General features: G+C 46.1%; 1 protein-coding gene across 1 annotated transcript in view; it reads left to right on the top strand.

Moving 5' to 3' along the window:
• LOC144762643 (uncharacterized) overlaps positions 1–5,079 on the top strand; it is a 35,874-nt gene extending 30,795 nt beyond the window's left edge. The window contains exons 2-3 of the mRNA XM_078647877.1: positions 2,863–3,061; positions 4,987–5,079. Coding sequence (XP_078504003.1) covers positions 2,863–3,061; positions 4,987–5,079 — 292 coding nt within the window. The remainder of the gene's footprint in view (positions 1–2,862; positions 3,062–4,986) is intronic.
• Positions 5,080–14,934: the final 9,855 nt, after the last annotated feature.

Below are 14,934 nucleotides of genomic sequence, written 5' to 3'. Positions count from 1 at the left end.
ACCCTAAAGTTGCCTCTTCCCTCACTTGAAAGCTGCTACATCCTGTATCGTTTTGGATTATCTTGTTGTCTGCTCTACCTATTTCTTCCTTCCGGACCATTTGTAAAGCACTCTGATACCCTCATGGGTCATGTTTGCGCAATATGAAACTTTCCAAATAAAAACAAATAAATAAATAAATAATTAAAGCGGGCATTTCCACAGTGCCTGCAGTCAGCAAGTCTGAAAACAATTTGTCCCAGCAGCAATCCAGATCTTCACAGGAAAGTCAACAACAAAAAAGACTGTTTCCAGCACCTGATTTTCCAGAAGTAGGAGAAGAGCAGGAGGTTGACGTTCCCATAGTATAGAATTATGTTATGACTGCTGTTCTATTGGACCTATCAGGTTCCCGATCTCCAAAAAGGAAAAAATATAGTACTCACCCATTTTCTCCAAGCCCCCGTTCGGATGCTCTTAGCATAGATTGAAACTAGACCAAAACCCACCACAATGGAAACCGGCAAATGGCAGTTCCTGAATGCCTTGGAAGTAAGGAGGGTGATGATGAGCCAGCGTTTATTAGCAGGGAGAGCGGCACAAATGAATTATATCTCACCTCGAATCAAACCGAGTCAGGTAGTGGCTCCAACACCATCTGCTACAATCTTTTCAAGAAGACCTCAAAAACCTGCACCAACCACCACAACCCCTAATGCAGTTACAGTTTGCCCTAAAGAAAGTCCAACACAAATATCCAGTTCTACCACAATAAGCTTTTCAGGCGTCGGCACAATAAGAAAACTTCCCTCTCCAATTTACACTCATGCCAGATTAAGAGGTCAGCATCATCTGAAGAAGTCCTGTGGCTATCGATGAAAGTCTGCAGTAATCACCTGCAGCATCCTCTTCAGTGAATCAGCCCTGTCCAAGACTGTTCATGGCAGAAGAATGCAGATAAACCGTCCATTATACAGTATGACTTTTCTTTTATTATCTTTTAACTATGGGGGTCTTAGAAAGTGGAATTTTCAGAATTGTGACTTAAAATCCAACTTGACCATTAAAGAGTGTTTTAATATACAATTCATTTAGGTCTAAACAGCATATCTCAATCTCCTCCCAATCCAAAGTTAACACTTATTAAATGTATTAAGGTAACCCAGTGTTAGTCAATTGATGAGATAGGCCTTACCACAATGAAAATTACTTTAGGAGTTTTTAACTGCCAGGTTACATAAAACTAAAGTATGCATATCCTACTTTTTAAATACCATGCACATTGGCCTTGGGAATCTTAGGGCCTACCTTAGGGGTGAATTATGAGACGTACAAGGAAACGTTTAAGCCTAGCAAATGGTTTATTTCGCCAGGTCAAAATGGTAGTTCAAAACTGCAATGCAGGCTGCAATGGGAGGCCTGGGACATGTTTTAAGGTGCTATTTTAGAGGGTGTCTATAGAAGCTTCTCCCTACTTCAAGGCACAACTGGGTATAAATACTGGACCTCAGGCACCATCTCTTCAGTACACTTTTGCACCTGTGGATACTCTGCCTGGACGAAAGACTGCTGTGCTGCTGGACAGACTGTCACTGCTCTGGACTGCTGTTCTAAATAACTGCTGCCCTGCTATGCTGACATGCTGCCTGCTGCCCTCTTGCCTGGCTGACAAGGACTGAACCTGCATCTGTTGAACCTAGGACCTGAGGTAACACCAAGGGCTAGCTGGCTGGCCTTCTGAATTTAGTCTGAGGGACAGAAGTCTCAAAAAACATCAACCCCAGCACCTAGACTCTGCCATCTGCCAGTCTACTCTGCCAAGTGGTGCCATGCCTGTACAGGACCTTTGGAAGTGGGCTTAAAATGCTCTGCTATCTTCTGTGAATCACAGGGAAATGCTGCATCTCCTCTGCTGCGTGACGGAAGCCTGAGCAGAACCGCCAGATCGCTACTCCTGTATGGATTGGACCCATCGCGAAGACCCGCATTGCCATTGCATCCTCTTCGAAACTGCTGCTGTGTGAAGCTTCCTTGGTGCAGAACCTCGAAGCCTTCTTCAACACCATTCTTGATGACCTTACTGGATTCCACATAGCAGCCTCACTGCACTACAGGACCGACACATCGCCTTGACTGCGTTACGCATCCTATATGCCATTTTAAAAATGAAAATGTTGATGTCAATATGAACAATTATATATTCATGTACAAAAATAAAATAAATTTTTTATTTATGAATTCACCCATTGTGAACTCAACGTCAACCCCAACCCCAACTCAGAAATATGTAGTTAGGGAGGCCATGAGACCCAGGCCAGAGATAACAGATTGACAGGCCACAGGTGTGGCCCGGAGCGAGCAGGCAAATGTGCAAACAGGAAATCCTGGATTAATCCCAACGATATGGGCAGTGACACTACAATGGTCCAGGGAGATTGACCTTAATAAAGCACACACGCCGGAGGTGTACGCACGTTCCCAAAACACCTCAAAATCAGAAGGCCAAATGAAGTTAGGAACAAAAAACTAATCAGGACACATCAAACACTGTACATGCAGTGATTATGTGCTCCCCATGCCGCATATCTCTACACATTGCCCACTGGCTGAATTGTGTCAGTGCAAGGTCAAGGCTCACCTGGAATCTTCATCCAATACATTAATTTATGGCTCTAAAGATAGAGGTTCACATTCCTTAACAAAAAAGGAATGCCAGAGCAATTCGATTGCATTCAATGAACTGTATAAAGACCCATGTTCAAACGATTGTAAATTGAGACAGTCCTCAGACCCTAAGCCAGTGACTGTGCTCCCAGCCTCATTGTTTTATTAAACAAACTGTTCCTGTTTTGCTAAATGCCTCTTGTCTTTTATTTTTTCAAGGTATTCCATATTGAAGCAACATTTTGGCGACTCACCATCGGAGCTGGTACCTCAAACCCGAGTGCAGCCAAAGGAATGGGACCCCGCCTGGCCAGATTCATATTTGCGCAACAAGGAAGGTGAGCAGACACCTCAATTGATTCGAAGTTCTGCTGAATCCACAGGCTGGTGGTCCGCCCTGAAGCAGCTGTCACAGAGGGTAAGAGATGACATCAGAAACTTAATAAAGCATGTGGCGTATGGCAAACTAGGGAGTAGCGTAAAAAGATATCCTGAGATCCCTGCCACTGACAGAAATCTGGCATTTTACCCATTTTGTATGTCCAAGCTTTGCTGTCACTAGGTGGCCTCAGAGGCGATCCTATGGAAGTTACATTTTTCCGATAGGCAGCATTCTGGAAAGGTGAATATTTATTGTATTTATTGTCGGAATTTACACCTCAATCTTATTATTTATTCTAAAAGGGTTTCTCAGTGCCACCTGTTCCTCAACACCATTGATATCTGAAAGAAGAGAGAGGTATTTTTTTCGTTTGGACCGATAGGTGTAACACAGATGGTTTGCTTTTTTCACTGCACGTGACACAGGACCACTAGACATGATGTAGATGCTATGCTTAGCCTCTTGGTGTGATGCAGGGTACAATTAAGACATTTAGGGGAAAAAGATTTGGACCTGGGAAATTAGGTGTAACTTGTGTTTGGCCAAGAGGGGCCTGTAGTTTTTGAGATATTCCTTTTTTCCACAAACTATTGTTATTATCTTTGTCTCTGAGCCAATACTGACCCACTATCAGGCTCACTGTGTATAGTGCAGAGCTTCCCCTGTTCATAGGATATCATCCACTAACAGCAGGCTAAGGGATTTGTTTGACAAACTTTACACAAAAATGAGGAGGGGGGTGCAGGGGAAAATTTAAAGACCAGCAAATGATTCATTCCCTAAATGATTAGTAATGAACACTAAGAAATCCTTGGGTCTAAGATGTCAAACAGAAAAAAAGAGAGAGAAACTGGAGATGATCTCATGTCACTTGTGGGGGAAGTCCCTTTGTTAGTACAAAATCACTCACCCCCATAGGTGGGATGCTTCATCATTGGGATTCTCCTCACAGGCTACAACCCCCTCTCTGAGAAGGAGGAGCTCAGGAATGTTTTATTCCTAATTGTTAGGATATGCTAAATTCTGCAATGAGAAGGAAAATAACTAGTTGGGTCGAGTGCGCAGCGCAAAAGAAGATACAAAGTGTGGGGGCAGTGATAATAAAACTAGCTACCAGAAGCGACAGAAATAGCTTTACTGACTTGTTCCTGGTGCCATGATTAAAAACAGAGCACAAGCAGTGAAAATGTATAACTGCAAGTATCAGACAAAGGCAGGTCTACATATTTCAGCCTTTCAGACCCATAAAAGTGTTGTGGCTTTCAATATGCTATTGCGTGACAATAAGTGAAAAGTGATAAATAATAAAGTAGAATATAACACAAGTAATCCTACTGATTGCGTAGCTGATTTACTGGTCAAATCGGTGTTGTACGGATCAGAGGCCTCACCTCAACCTGGCACCAGCTCAGGAAAGGGGTACCGCTCTATCCGTCGGTACTGCGGAGGATCTTCAAGTTGACTTATTGTCACGCAGTAGCATATTAAGGTCCTGATGTAAGCAGCAACACCTTTATGGGTTGAAAAAGCTGGACACCTGCCTTTGTTTGATAGTTGCAGCTGATGCCCTCCCTACCATCATTTTAACATAGTACGATGTCATCTAGTGAACCTAGCCACCTTCATAGCCCACGAAGTTCAGGAGTAGGAGGAGATCCATGATTGGGCAAAATACACCCGATGGTATAAGTCAGGTAGAAGAAGACCCTCCTAGACAGCGAGGTACTGTTCATCAGCTATTCCTCCATGATAGGCCAATAAAAAGGTGTAAGAGGTACAAGAGCAGGAGTAGTAATGACTTGTAGCCATGCATCCTTACAAATGCTGCAAGCCACCACAGTGATAACTTCCCCACCTTTCAGCACAGGTTTGTATCCTGGAGGAATGCATTAGCTGCCCAGTTTGCAAAGTAGGCAGCTGACAGAGTTGTTTATGAGACACACATACTTCCTTCACAACAGGCATCAGAGGCAAAACCTCCTCAGGACAAAACCTTACACAGAAACAGCAGGACTGTATCTGAGGAAGTTGCAGAAAACGGCATTGCTAGATAAGAAAGAGCAATGGGAAACCAGGGGCTGCATGCAGACCACAAGCAACCTCATATGTTGACACCCACCTACAGGGACAGACAGCAAACAAAAAACATGATAGCGGAACTTGAATGCACCATTTGCCAGTTTTATTCACCTAAACCTACACTCAAGGATGTATCATCAGCAATCCAAAGACAAACTGGGCCTTTCAGGGTATTACCCATCAACTTCATTGACATGATTGATCGATGTGCTAGCTACCAATAACTGTTTGTAGTGGTCTGCCCATACTCTAGGTAGAGCGAAGATGGCCCTTGCGTGCACTGCGATGCTAAGACAATGGCAAAGTTCATCATCATGAAAGTAGTACCCTGGTGAGGGGTACCAGACAAAATCCGATCAGACAAGGGGAGACATTTTGCCAATGCCATGTTCGACCACATCTGTACCCAGGTAGGAATAACACATCACTTAGCCTCAACATATCCCCAACCCTGGGCTGGTGACTACGTTCCATCCGCGGAGTTTGCATAGTGTTGCCTACTCCACGTTCTGCTGCGAACGCGGAGTTCAGGCAAAACAATGACTCCGTGGTGGAAGCTAGTTAGCCGGCCCCTCCACCCTCCCAAAGTTATTAAAAATGAATAAAAAGGCACTTACCTGCTGTGTCTTCCGCAGCTGCCTCCTCCTCGCAATGGCTGCTCTCCCCTGCCTCCATCTCGCACTCAACAGCCCTACGTGTACGTCTTGCGAATGAGCATGCATATGCGCAAGACATACAACATAGGGGTTTTTCAGTGCGAGGAGGAGGCAGGAGAGAGCAGCCATTGTGAGGAGGAGGCAGCCAAGGAAGACTCAGCAGTAAATGCCTTTTTAATGATTTTGTTTGCTTTTGGAGGAGTGAGGGCGCGGAGCGGTGCGTAGTTCCACAGATTATTTTGAAACTCTGTGGAACTACATGGAGCACCACTCTGCACACTCCGCCCAGTCTTACATATCACCCCCACAACAATAGCATCATTGAGGGACTCGATGGCCTTTCAAAAAACGAAATAAGAAAAATTTGCATCAGTCTTAATAAACAAAAAGTGGCACCCCTGTCTGCCTCTTGCCTTATGTGCACTGGAAAACACACCAAGAAGTGATTACCATCTCACACCACTTCAGATCACGACTGGTAGATTGATGGGGATGCCCATCCCAAAAACTGTGGCCAAACAAAGCTCTAAGGATAGCTCTCATGCACTGCGAGAAGAATTACATATCTATATATATATCTCAGAACTAACCAAAACCGATAAGTTAATTCCCAAACAGATCAACCATCAGACCACCAAGTGCACCACTGCCAAGCTACCATATCAGACACACCAACCTTGCCAAGAAGTCTACATTTGCAATTTTGTAAGAAAGTGGAAACAAACCAAGTTTGTGGGACTCTACTGAGTGATTTTTGCAACACCAATGGCCCTCAAGGTGGAGAGGAAAATGCATGGATCTACCTTTCTGATGTACAGCTGAAAACTTCTACAACAAACCCCCTATGAACTGCACAGTCAACTTTTTGATTGAACTGCAGTATGAAAAACCCCTTGTCTGGATTCCAGTGGAGCCCTACTGCAGCGGACTCTGGAAGTGTTGTGCACAGGGCTCTCACATTTATTGAACAGGGATTGAGGTGCTAAACTAAGGGTCAGCCGCAGTTTTGGAATTTGTATTGCAGTATGAACAACCCCAATCAGCAGAGGACCACAAGCACCGCCCCTGGATCCACATCCAAGACCTGCAATGTTAATTACAAGTTATATATTTTTGCACTTCTATGTACCCTTTGTCTAGTTTGGGAATTGCAGCACCTGTTCACTGCTAAAGAACCACCTGGCTAAACAGAGTCTGTTCAAAAACTATCACAGCGCTTGCGTAGGGATCTCTCCCATATCACTTATAACTACACAAACCCAAACGTTAGCATTCCACATGCACTACAGAGTGCCCTTTTACACAACACATGGTGTCAGCACATGACCGATGTGGGCTACAAGACATCCGCCAGGGCACGTAACGTCTATTTACTATTTACATGCAGTAGTCACAGACGAACTTCACTTGTCCGAAGAGGTAGCCCCTGGAAATGCAAAATGCCTTCTCCACTTAAACCTATGCAGAATCAGGGTCAACCCGACAAGTTAGAATCTGCTAGAGTAGTAGTGAATCTGACCCTTTACAAGACCAATACAGTAGCTCTATACCCTTTCACTGAGCCTAGTGATATTCAAACTGAGCAACAACGACTTGCAGAGAGGGCAGAAGGTGTTGGATTTAAAATCCAACACCTCCCCTACTTTTGCACAGACTGGAGTTGGAATAGTAAATGATACTATTCCAACATCCAGTGCCCCCCCTTGCATGGTAATGGTATGCGTTCTTACAATGCGGTCATTGTAACAACCGCGTTGTAATTCCGTGCGGGGAAAAAGAATGCGGAAAACCAAAGTATATTCGTCCATCCCCATCTTCACTGTACAGATGAAAGCCAATGCCCACTGGCTCCAAATCACGAGGTGGAAATGCTTAAAATGATGAACAGCACTGAACTCAGCCTTATTTTGGTCAAGAAGGAACTGAGAGCAATCTGCCTCATGGGGATGCAGCATAGGTATGTGTTAGACTTAATGACCGTGATGGAGGGAGGGGTGTGTGCCAAGATTGGTGCGTCCTGCTGCTATTTTATCCCAGGGAATGATCTAGATAATGGGACATTAACTCTTACCATCCAAGCACTGCATTGTTTACAAAGAGACATGCCTAAGGAGGGAGGCGCCCCAGAGCGAGGGTGGTTCTTGAATTGGTTCTTCCGTGTCCCCTGGTAACTTACTGAATTATTCCCGTCATTCTTGCTGGTATTTCTCATGTTCTTGTTTGTTTGTGGTTCCTTGCAATTGGGGATTTCCTCCTGTAAAAACGCAGTTCTCAAATTGGGTAAAATGCAAGTAACTAGGATAGTAATAATTGTCAAAACTGAAGTACAGCAATACCGCAATAAAGTAACTGTTATAAAGTATGGGTTAGATAGTGTAGGTAAAAATTCAACTAGAGGGGGAAATGTCAATATGAATAAAGATGCATTCATGTATCAAAACGAAATGGCATCTTTATTGACAAATTCACCTTTTGTGAACTCCACTTCAATCCTGACTCAAACATATGTAGTTAGGGAGGCCCTGAGACACAGGCCCGAGGTCACTGTTTGACAGGTCACAGGTGGGGTGGTACTTAGCCATCAGACAAATGCACGAACAGGAGATCCCAGATCAATCCCACAGACACCACAATGTCCCAGGGAGATTGTTCCCAATAAAGCACACACGTCCAGAGGGGTGCGCACATTCCCAAAACACCATACAGTCATTAGCCACATGAAGTTAGGAACACATAGCCAATCAGGACACAGGACACAAAGTATATGCAGTGATCATGCCCTACCCATGCCAGGCATCTGGACATGCTACCCACTGGCTGCATTGTCTCCATGCAAGGTCGAGGCCCACTGGATTCCTCATCCAATACATGAATTTATGACTCTACAAACAGAGGTGCATATTTGTTACCAAAAAGATTTCTATTTTATTGCATTCAATGAACTGTATAAAGACCCATGTTCAACTGTTTGTACATTGAGACAGCCCTCCGACCCTATGCACGTGACTGTCCTCCCAGCTGCATTATTTCATTAAAAGAACAGTCCAACTTAAAAACAGAGTATGTCATTGGCTAGCTAAAAATGCATATCTTAACTGCAAGGACAATGATGACATTGATTTTGTTAGAAGGGTTGGGTGGATCGGACCCATGCCCAAAACCCTAGAAAGGGATTGTGTTATAATCAACTGTAGGTCGCCTGTCTTGGCTAAGCAATTAATCCAAAGTTCTGACTCATTTACTAATAAGGCTACTGGCATTAATATCTTCCCTCTTGACTTTATTTTATCAATGCTTACAGCCCAAATTTGCAACGTGGGATAGCAAAAAATATTAGCTTCCCACACAACCAGCCATTTCTACTACCAATAGATTCCTCCCTTTGTCTGACCTGGACCAAAATAATTGACTCCAAGGAACACTTTACTGGACTCTTAACCATAGGCCCCTTGGTTTGGTGGAAGGTCATATCAGTAAATTACCCATTGAGACCACATCCTCTATCAAGTTGGGACCTTCGCTGAGAGTGCTTAGCTGGAATATTGTAGGTATAAGAGATAAGCTGGTGGACTCAGAATGGCTTAACTTTGTCATTGATTTTGTCATTATTATGCTTCCGGGAACGTGGGTCCAGGAGCTGGTTGGCAGGGATGGTTATGAAAGCTTTAGCATGGCAGCAACACCCTCGCTTGATCATAGATCACGAGGCAGACTATAAATACCGGTTCATATCTTCAAGCAAATAAGGGTTCTCCACTTTCCTTGAGATACACTTGGATACAGATCTTATGAGTGATTGTCTCTGAAGATTTCCATTTTTTTCTGGCGAATTTATATATCTCTATCAGCAATCCTGGCTGCCAGATTGAGGTCCTCTTAGAAGTAGTAACTATTTTAGATGCTAGATCATATACCTATTTCAACATTTTCAATATTATAATATGGGCTGATTATAATGCTAAATTAGGAATGAACCCAAATGATTGTAACACCTTTGTACACGATGATTCTTTGTTGAATGGGGATGCAAGCTATTGGATGCACTTGGTCAGGCTGGTTTTCAAAACGTTATGCCTATGGGGCCTGGATCATCCAGGGAATTGCCCACCTTTGCTGAATGGGGAAAGGGACTATTACTGATTATGTTTTTATTTCAAGGTTGCTTGACATTTATGTTTGCTCAGGGATCCCACATGAAACCTGCTTCCATGACCATAACCCTACAGAAATTAGGCCAGAAGTATATGCCAGTTTAGGCACAAATCCTGCACCAGGCCTGACTGGTTTACCTGTCGAAGATAGGGGACTTAGGGTGAAGTGGCGCTGCCTTCCAATCCCAACCCTGATTAAGTCTGTAGTTAGTTCTAATTTAGGAATTATTATGGAGGCCCTACTAACCCTTGACACAGCTCCAGCCACAATTTTGAAAGTGTTTGACCAATTAAATAGTTCTACTAACATCGTTTTGAGGGATATGTCAAGCAAACATAAAGGGACAACTTTGGGCTGGTTCAAAAAAGCATGTAAGCAGGCAAGGATGTACCTATGTGAGACCCTCATTTCTAAACCTCGTAACCAGTATACTATTAAGGAGAAGCTGCTGCTGCCGCTGCGTGAGCTATCTGCATTTTAGAATTTGTATTAACAGAAAACTTGATTTTATAAGCTGTTTCTTTACCTAATTTGCACATTGTGGATTTTGCACAGAGGACGACAGCGAGTTAGGCTGCTCCTCACATTTTAGCTGTTATTAATATTGCACATTTTGCTGAATAACGTGAACCTTGTCACCCATTCTGTTTACTTGGCACATCTGCGAGGACGTCAGCGAGTTAGGCTGCTCCTCTGATCACTAGTTGGTCTGATCGCCGAATCCCGGGCTCCGTTCCACCACGGCTGAGTGCCGATTGAGTGGAGAGCTCATGGGGAGGTAGGCGGACCAATCAGGGACATCCCGGCAAGCCGGAGGGCGGAGCATGGAGCCCGCGCCTCCCGCTACCCCTTACATAACGCAATGTGCTGGCTGAGGCGCAGCGGACGGGCACTGCGGGCACGACGATGGCGCGCCGAAGGTGCGCCTAAGGTAAGCCCGTCTGCGCCCATCCACGCCGGGACCGGGCCAAGGGCCACGCCGGCTGCCAAATTTGTTGCTAGTGTCACGGGTTCCCACGTTTATAGTCGTGACATCCTGTATTCCCTGAACCCTGGTACCCATACGGGTCAGAAAAGGTGCAACCCGGGATCGGATGTGGTGTGGGAGTGTCCGGACTGTAATTTCCACATTCCTTCCCTATCAACCTGTCTACTCGTTAATAACCAGAAAGTGCTAGGGATTAGGGCCGCCCTTATTAATGCCCGTTCCATGGTTAAGCACGCCAATAATATTTATGAGCTCATTTATGACCACAATCTGGACATCCTGTTTGTCACGGAAACGTGGCTCAGGGAATCCTGTGCCCCGGTGGTAGATCTGGCAGTCCCACGCGGCTACCGCCTAGCTAGGGCCGATCGTACCTCAGGTAGAGGCGGCGGCACCGCAGTGGTGTTCAGGGAATCGTGGGCATTTACCTGTGACAAATCCATTATCGTGCTGGATGGAGAAGCCTTGGACTTCTCCTTCACTTTGACTCCTCACTTTACGCTAGGGGGAACCTTGATCTACAGACCGCCGGGGCAGATCGACTCCTTTCTCAGCTCCCTAGGAGAAGCACTGGCGGATCGTGTGCTACGCTTTCCGAAATTTCTCCTTCTCGGGGACTTCAACATACACTTAGACTCTCCCAGTTCACCGGAGACTCTGGCCCTTCAAGACCTTTTGGGGGTTACTCAGCTGACACAGTGGATTTCTAAACCCACGCACTCTCGAGGGCACGTGTTAGATCTGGTGTGTTCCAACTTTGCACTAGATATTAAAGACCCCCTGCCAGTCGCTTGGTCAGACCACCCTGTAATTAACTTCTCCTGGATTATCGGCCTGCCATCTAGCCACCCTCCTTCTTCGGCAGGCCCCCTAGTGCGGAAAATCAGTATACCGGGTCTGGCTGAGGCCTTAGCTCACTCCCAGATGGCTTTTGCCAATGATTTAGAGGGGCAAGTTGACCTATTCAACGCCTGGATCAGCCAGGGGGTTAAGGCTACCTCGAAACCTTTATCCAAAAACCCCAAGCGTGTACTGTCTTCTCAACCCTGGTACACGCCAGCTCTAAAAGAGCGGAAGAGGACCTGCAAGAAGTTTGAGCAGCTATGGAGGGTTGCCTATTCTCCACAAGCCAAAGTTAACCTCCGCTCAGCCCAAAGGCAATACTATGCTGCAGTTAAGGCGGCCAAAGGAGACTACTTTGCGTCTAGAATCATAAAGGCAGATAATAATGACAAAGAAATCTTCGCCTTTGTCCAAAGCTTCTTGTCGCCACAGGCGGAGAAAAAAACGATCCTTGTATCCGCAGGGTGGTGTGAAGAGCTCTCCTCTTTTTTTATTAACAAGATCAAACTCATTGAGGAGGGCCTAGCCGCGAGTGACGCCTCCTCACGCCCTCCTATCAGCACGTTCTGTCCCACATCGAGCAAGAGCCTTTCCCAATTTGATAGTCAAACAATCGGACATTCTTGTCCTCCTCAAATCACTCAAATCTGGATCCCCCTCTGACCCCTGTCCGGCGAGAGTTTTAGCCGGAATAGCAGACTGTAGGGGGTCAGAAGTTACAGCCATGGTCAATTGGTCACTGCAGTCTGCAGCGGTGTCCAAGCAATGGAAGCAGGCCAAACTCCTGCCACTCCTAAAAAAAACATCGGCTGATCCACTCATTGCAGCCAACTATCGGCCCATCTCCCTGCTGCCTGCACTGGCCAAAGTCTGCGAAAAGGTCGCCTTTCGGCAGCTGAACGCCTTTGTGGAAGACTCTGGGGCTCTCCACCCGGCACAGTCAGGCTTCAGAGCATCCTTCAGCACAGAAACGGCCCTGTGCAGAAGCCATTAGGGAATGTCTGGACAAGGGCGGCAGAGCAGCTCTAATTTTATTGGACTTCTCTGCCGCCTTTGATACGGTTCCCCACCAACTCCTCCTGGCGCGCCTTACGTGGAGAAGTGTGGCTCACCGGTTAGAGGAGGCAGTCCCTGATGCAGAGGTCAGACCCGGGACCAGGGTTCAATCCCCGACACGGCAGGGTCTCCAGCTCAAAATGTCCACGAACTCGATAATTCTCGCCTCGGTGCCTACTCGAATCGTGGGTTCACACTCTGCAACTGTGGGCAATAGCTTGCTTAATCTCCACTACGGCCCCACCGCGATGGGATGCCTGGTCTTCACCTTGGGGATGCCCAGTAGGGGTAATCTCGCAGGGAAAGGCCAGGACGGGTTCCCAAAGCAAGCGCCTTGAGACCTTACGGTGAAAAGGTGCTATATAAGAACGTATGGTTTACGATTTATTTACATCTATCGGCCTCACCGGGTCAGTGCGGTCCTGGCTGGAATCTTTTCTAGACTCCCGCTCCCAGCAAGTTTGGATGCCCCCGTACTCCTCCTCAGCCAGGGAAGTTCAGACGGGGGTCCCACAGGGCTCAACATTGAGCCCGCTCCTCTTTAACATCTATATGACCCCACTGATCTTCCTGGCTGAGGAGCTGGGTGCCAAAATTATGGCCTACGCAGACGACACCCAGCTCCTGTTTACCTAGGGCAACTCAATGGTGGAAACGGACGCAGCACAAAAATGCCTTGCTGCCGTATTCACATGGCTGGCTCAGGCCAAACTAAAATGCAACAAAGTAAAATCCGAAATAATACTATATGGGCAATTCCCTGCCCGGTTCACAGAATCAATATGGCCAACTGATTTCCCACGTCCCCTTTCGGAGGGCGGCCCAGCCAAAAATCTCAGCATTTGGTTTGATGACAATTTGAGGTTCTCAGAGCATATAAAAAGACTCACGGGCGTCTGCTTTGGGACCCTCAAATCTCTAGGCATATTTTTTCCTCTGCTTCCCCAACCGGCAAAGGAGATGGTCGCCCGAGCCCTCGTACTATCCCGCTTGGACTATGCCAACGCTCTCTACCTGGGCTACCCCTCATTTCTGGTGAATAAGTTGCAACTTATCCAAAACGCGGCGGCGAGACTTCTGTTGGGCATCCCCAAATGCTCCAGCATAAGATCTCACTTGGCCACACTCCACTGGCTGCCGGTGGCCCAAAGAGTCCAGTTTAAGGCCCTGGTGCTAACTCATAGAGCCCTGCAAGAGACTGGCCCCGCTTACCTAATGAAAAGAGTGGCCTTTTATACTCCCAGCCGACCACTTAGGTCGGCCTCTCAGCGTCTGGTGGTAATCCCCCATTTCGGACGAACCAGGCTGGGTGGCCAATCGTTTTCGGTGAAAGCAGCTACTCTCTGGAACTCTCTCCCACTAACACTCTGCCATACGCGGGACCTAACAAGTTTTTAAAAAACTCCTCAAAACCAACTTATTCAGTCTGGCCTACTAAAATGCTCATCTCTCGCTGTCTATGTAGTATTGCTCCGCGCCAGGATACTCATGAGTAGTTGTGCGCGCAACAAATACCATTATAACATAACATAACATAAGGAAGCAAGAGCAGCCTATAAATTAACCATTGGGATGCAGAAAGCTGAGTTTAAAGAAGCTTCTTGGTAATGGTTGATGGCTACTTGTATCACTAGAGATTCCACTGGTTTTTGGGAAGTGTTCAATGGTAGGCACCCTAACGTGGCCGCTCGGGATGATATAGGTCCTTCCAGCACTTCTTCCCATTGGGTTGCTCATTATCATAAGGTTTATGGTTCATTATCTGGCTTGCGTTAGAGTCCAATATGTGGGACCTTATGTTCTTAACCGAAACATGGTTAATAGATAGCACCAACCCTGACATATTGCTGGTGATACCGGTGGGTTTCAGATCGTCACTGTTAATTGAGTTGGCAACAAGATGGGGGGCGGGTTTGCTGTTATTTTGAGAGATGAATGGGAAATCTAGTGCAAGAGAATTTAGAGCACTGGGATGATTGAGGCACTATCTTTTTTTGCATCAAAACTTCCCCTGCATCAGCCACCGCCAGACTGCTGGCCTATAGACCCCCTGATGACCCGGCCAACCATCTGCTTGAGTTATGTGGTACTATAGCAGACCTGTCTTTGAGGCATGCCTATTTTTTATTCCTCTG

Source organism: Lissotriton helveticus, chromosome 1_1 (genome assembly GCF_964261635.1).
Source record: "Lissotriton helveticus chromosome 1_1, aLisHel1.1, whole genome shotgun sequence".
In the NCBI taxonomy this organism is placed as follows: Eukaryota; Metazoa; Chordata; class Amphibia; order Caudata; family Salamandridae; genus Lissotriton; species Lissotriton helveticus.
The sequence above is the reverse complement of the archived record's forward strand: the minus strand, read 5'-3'. Positions and strand labels throughout refer to the sequence as shown.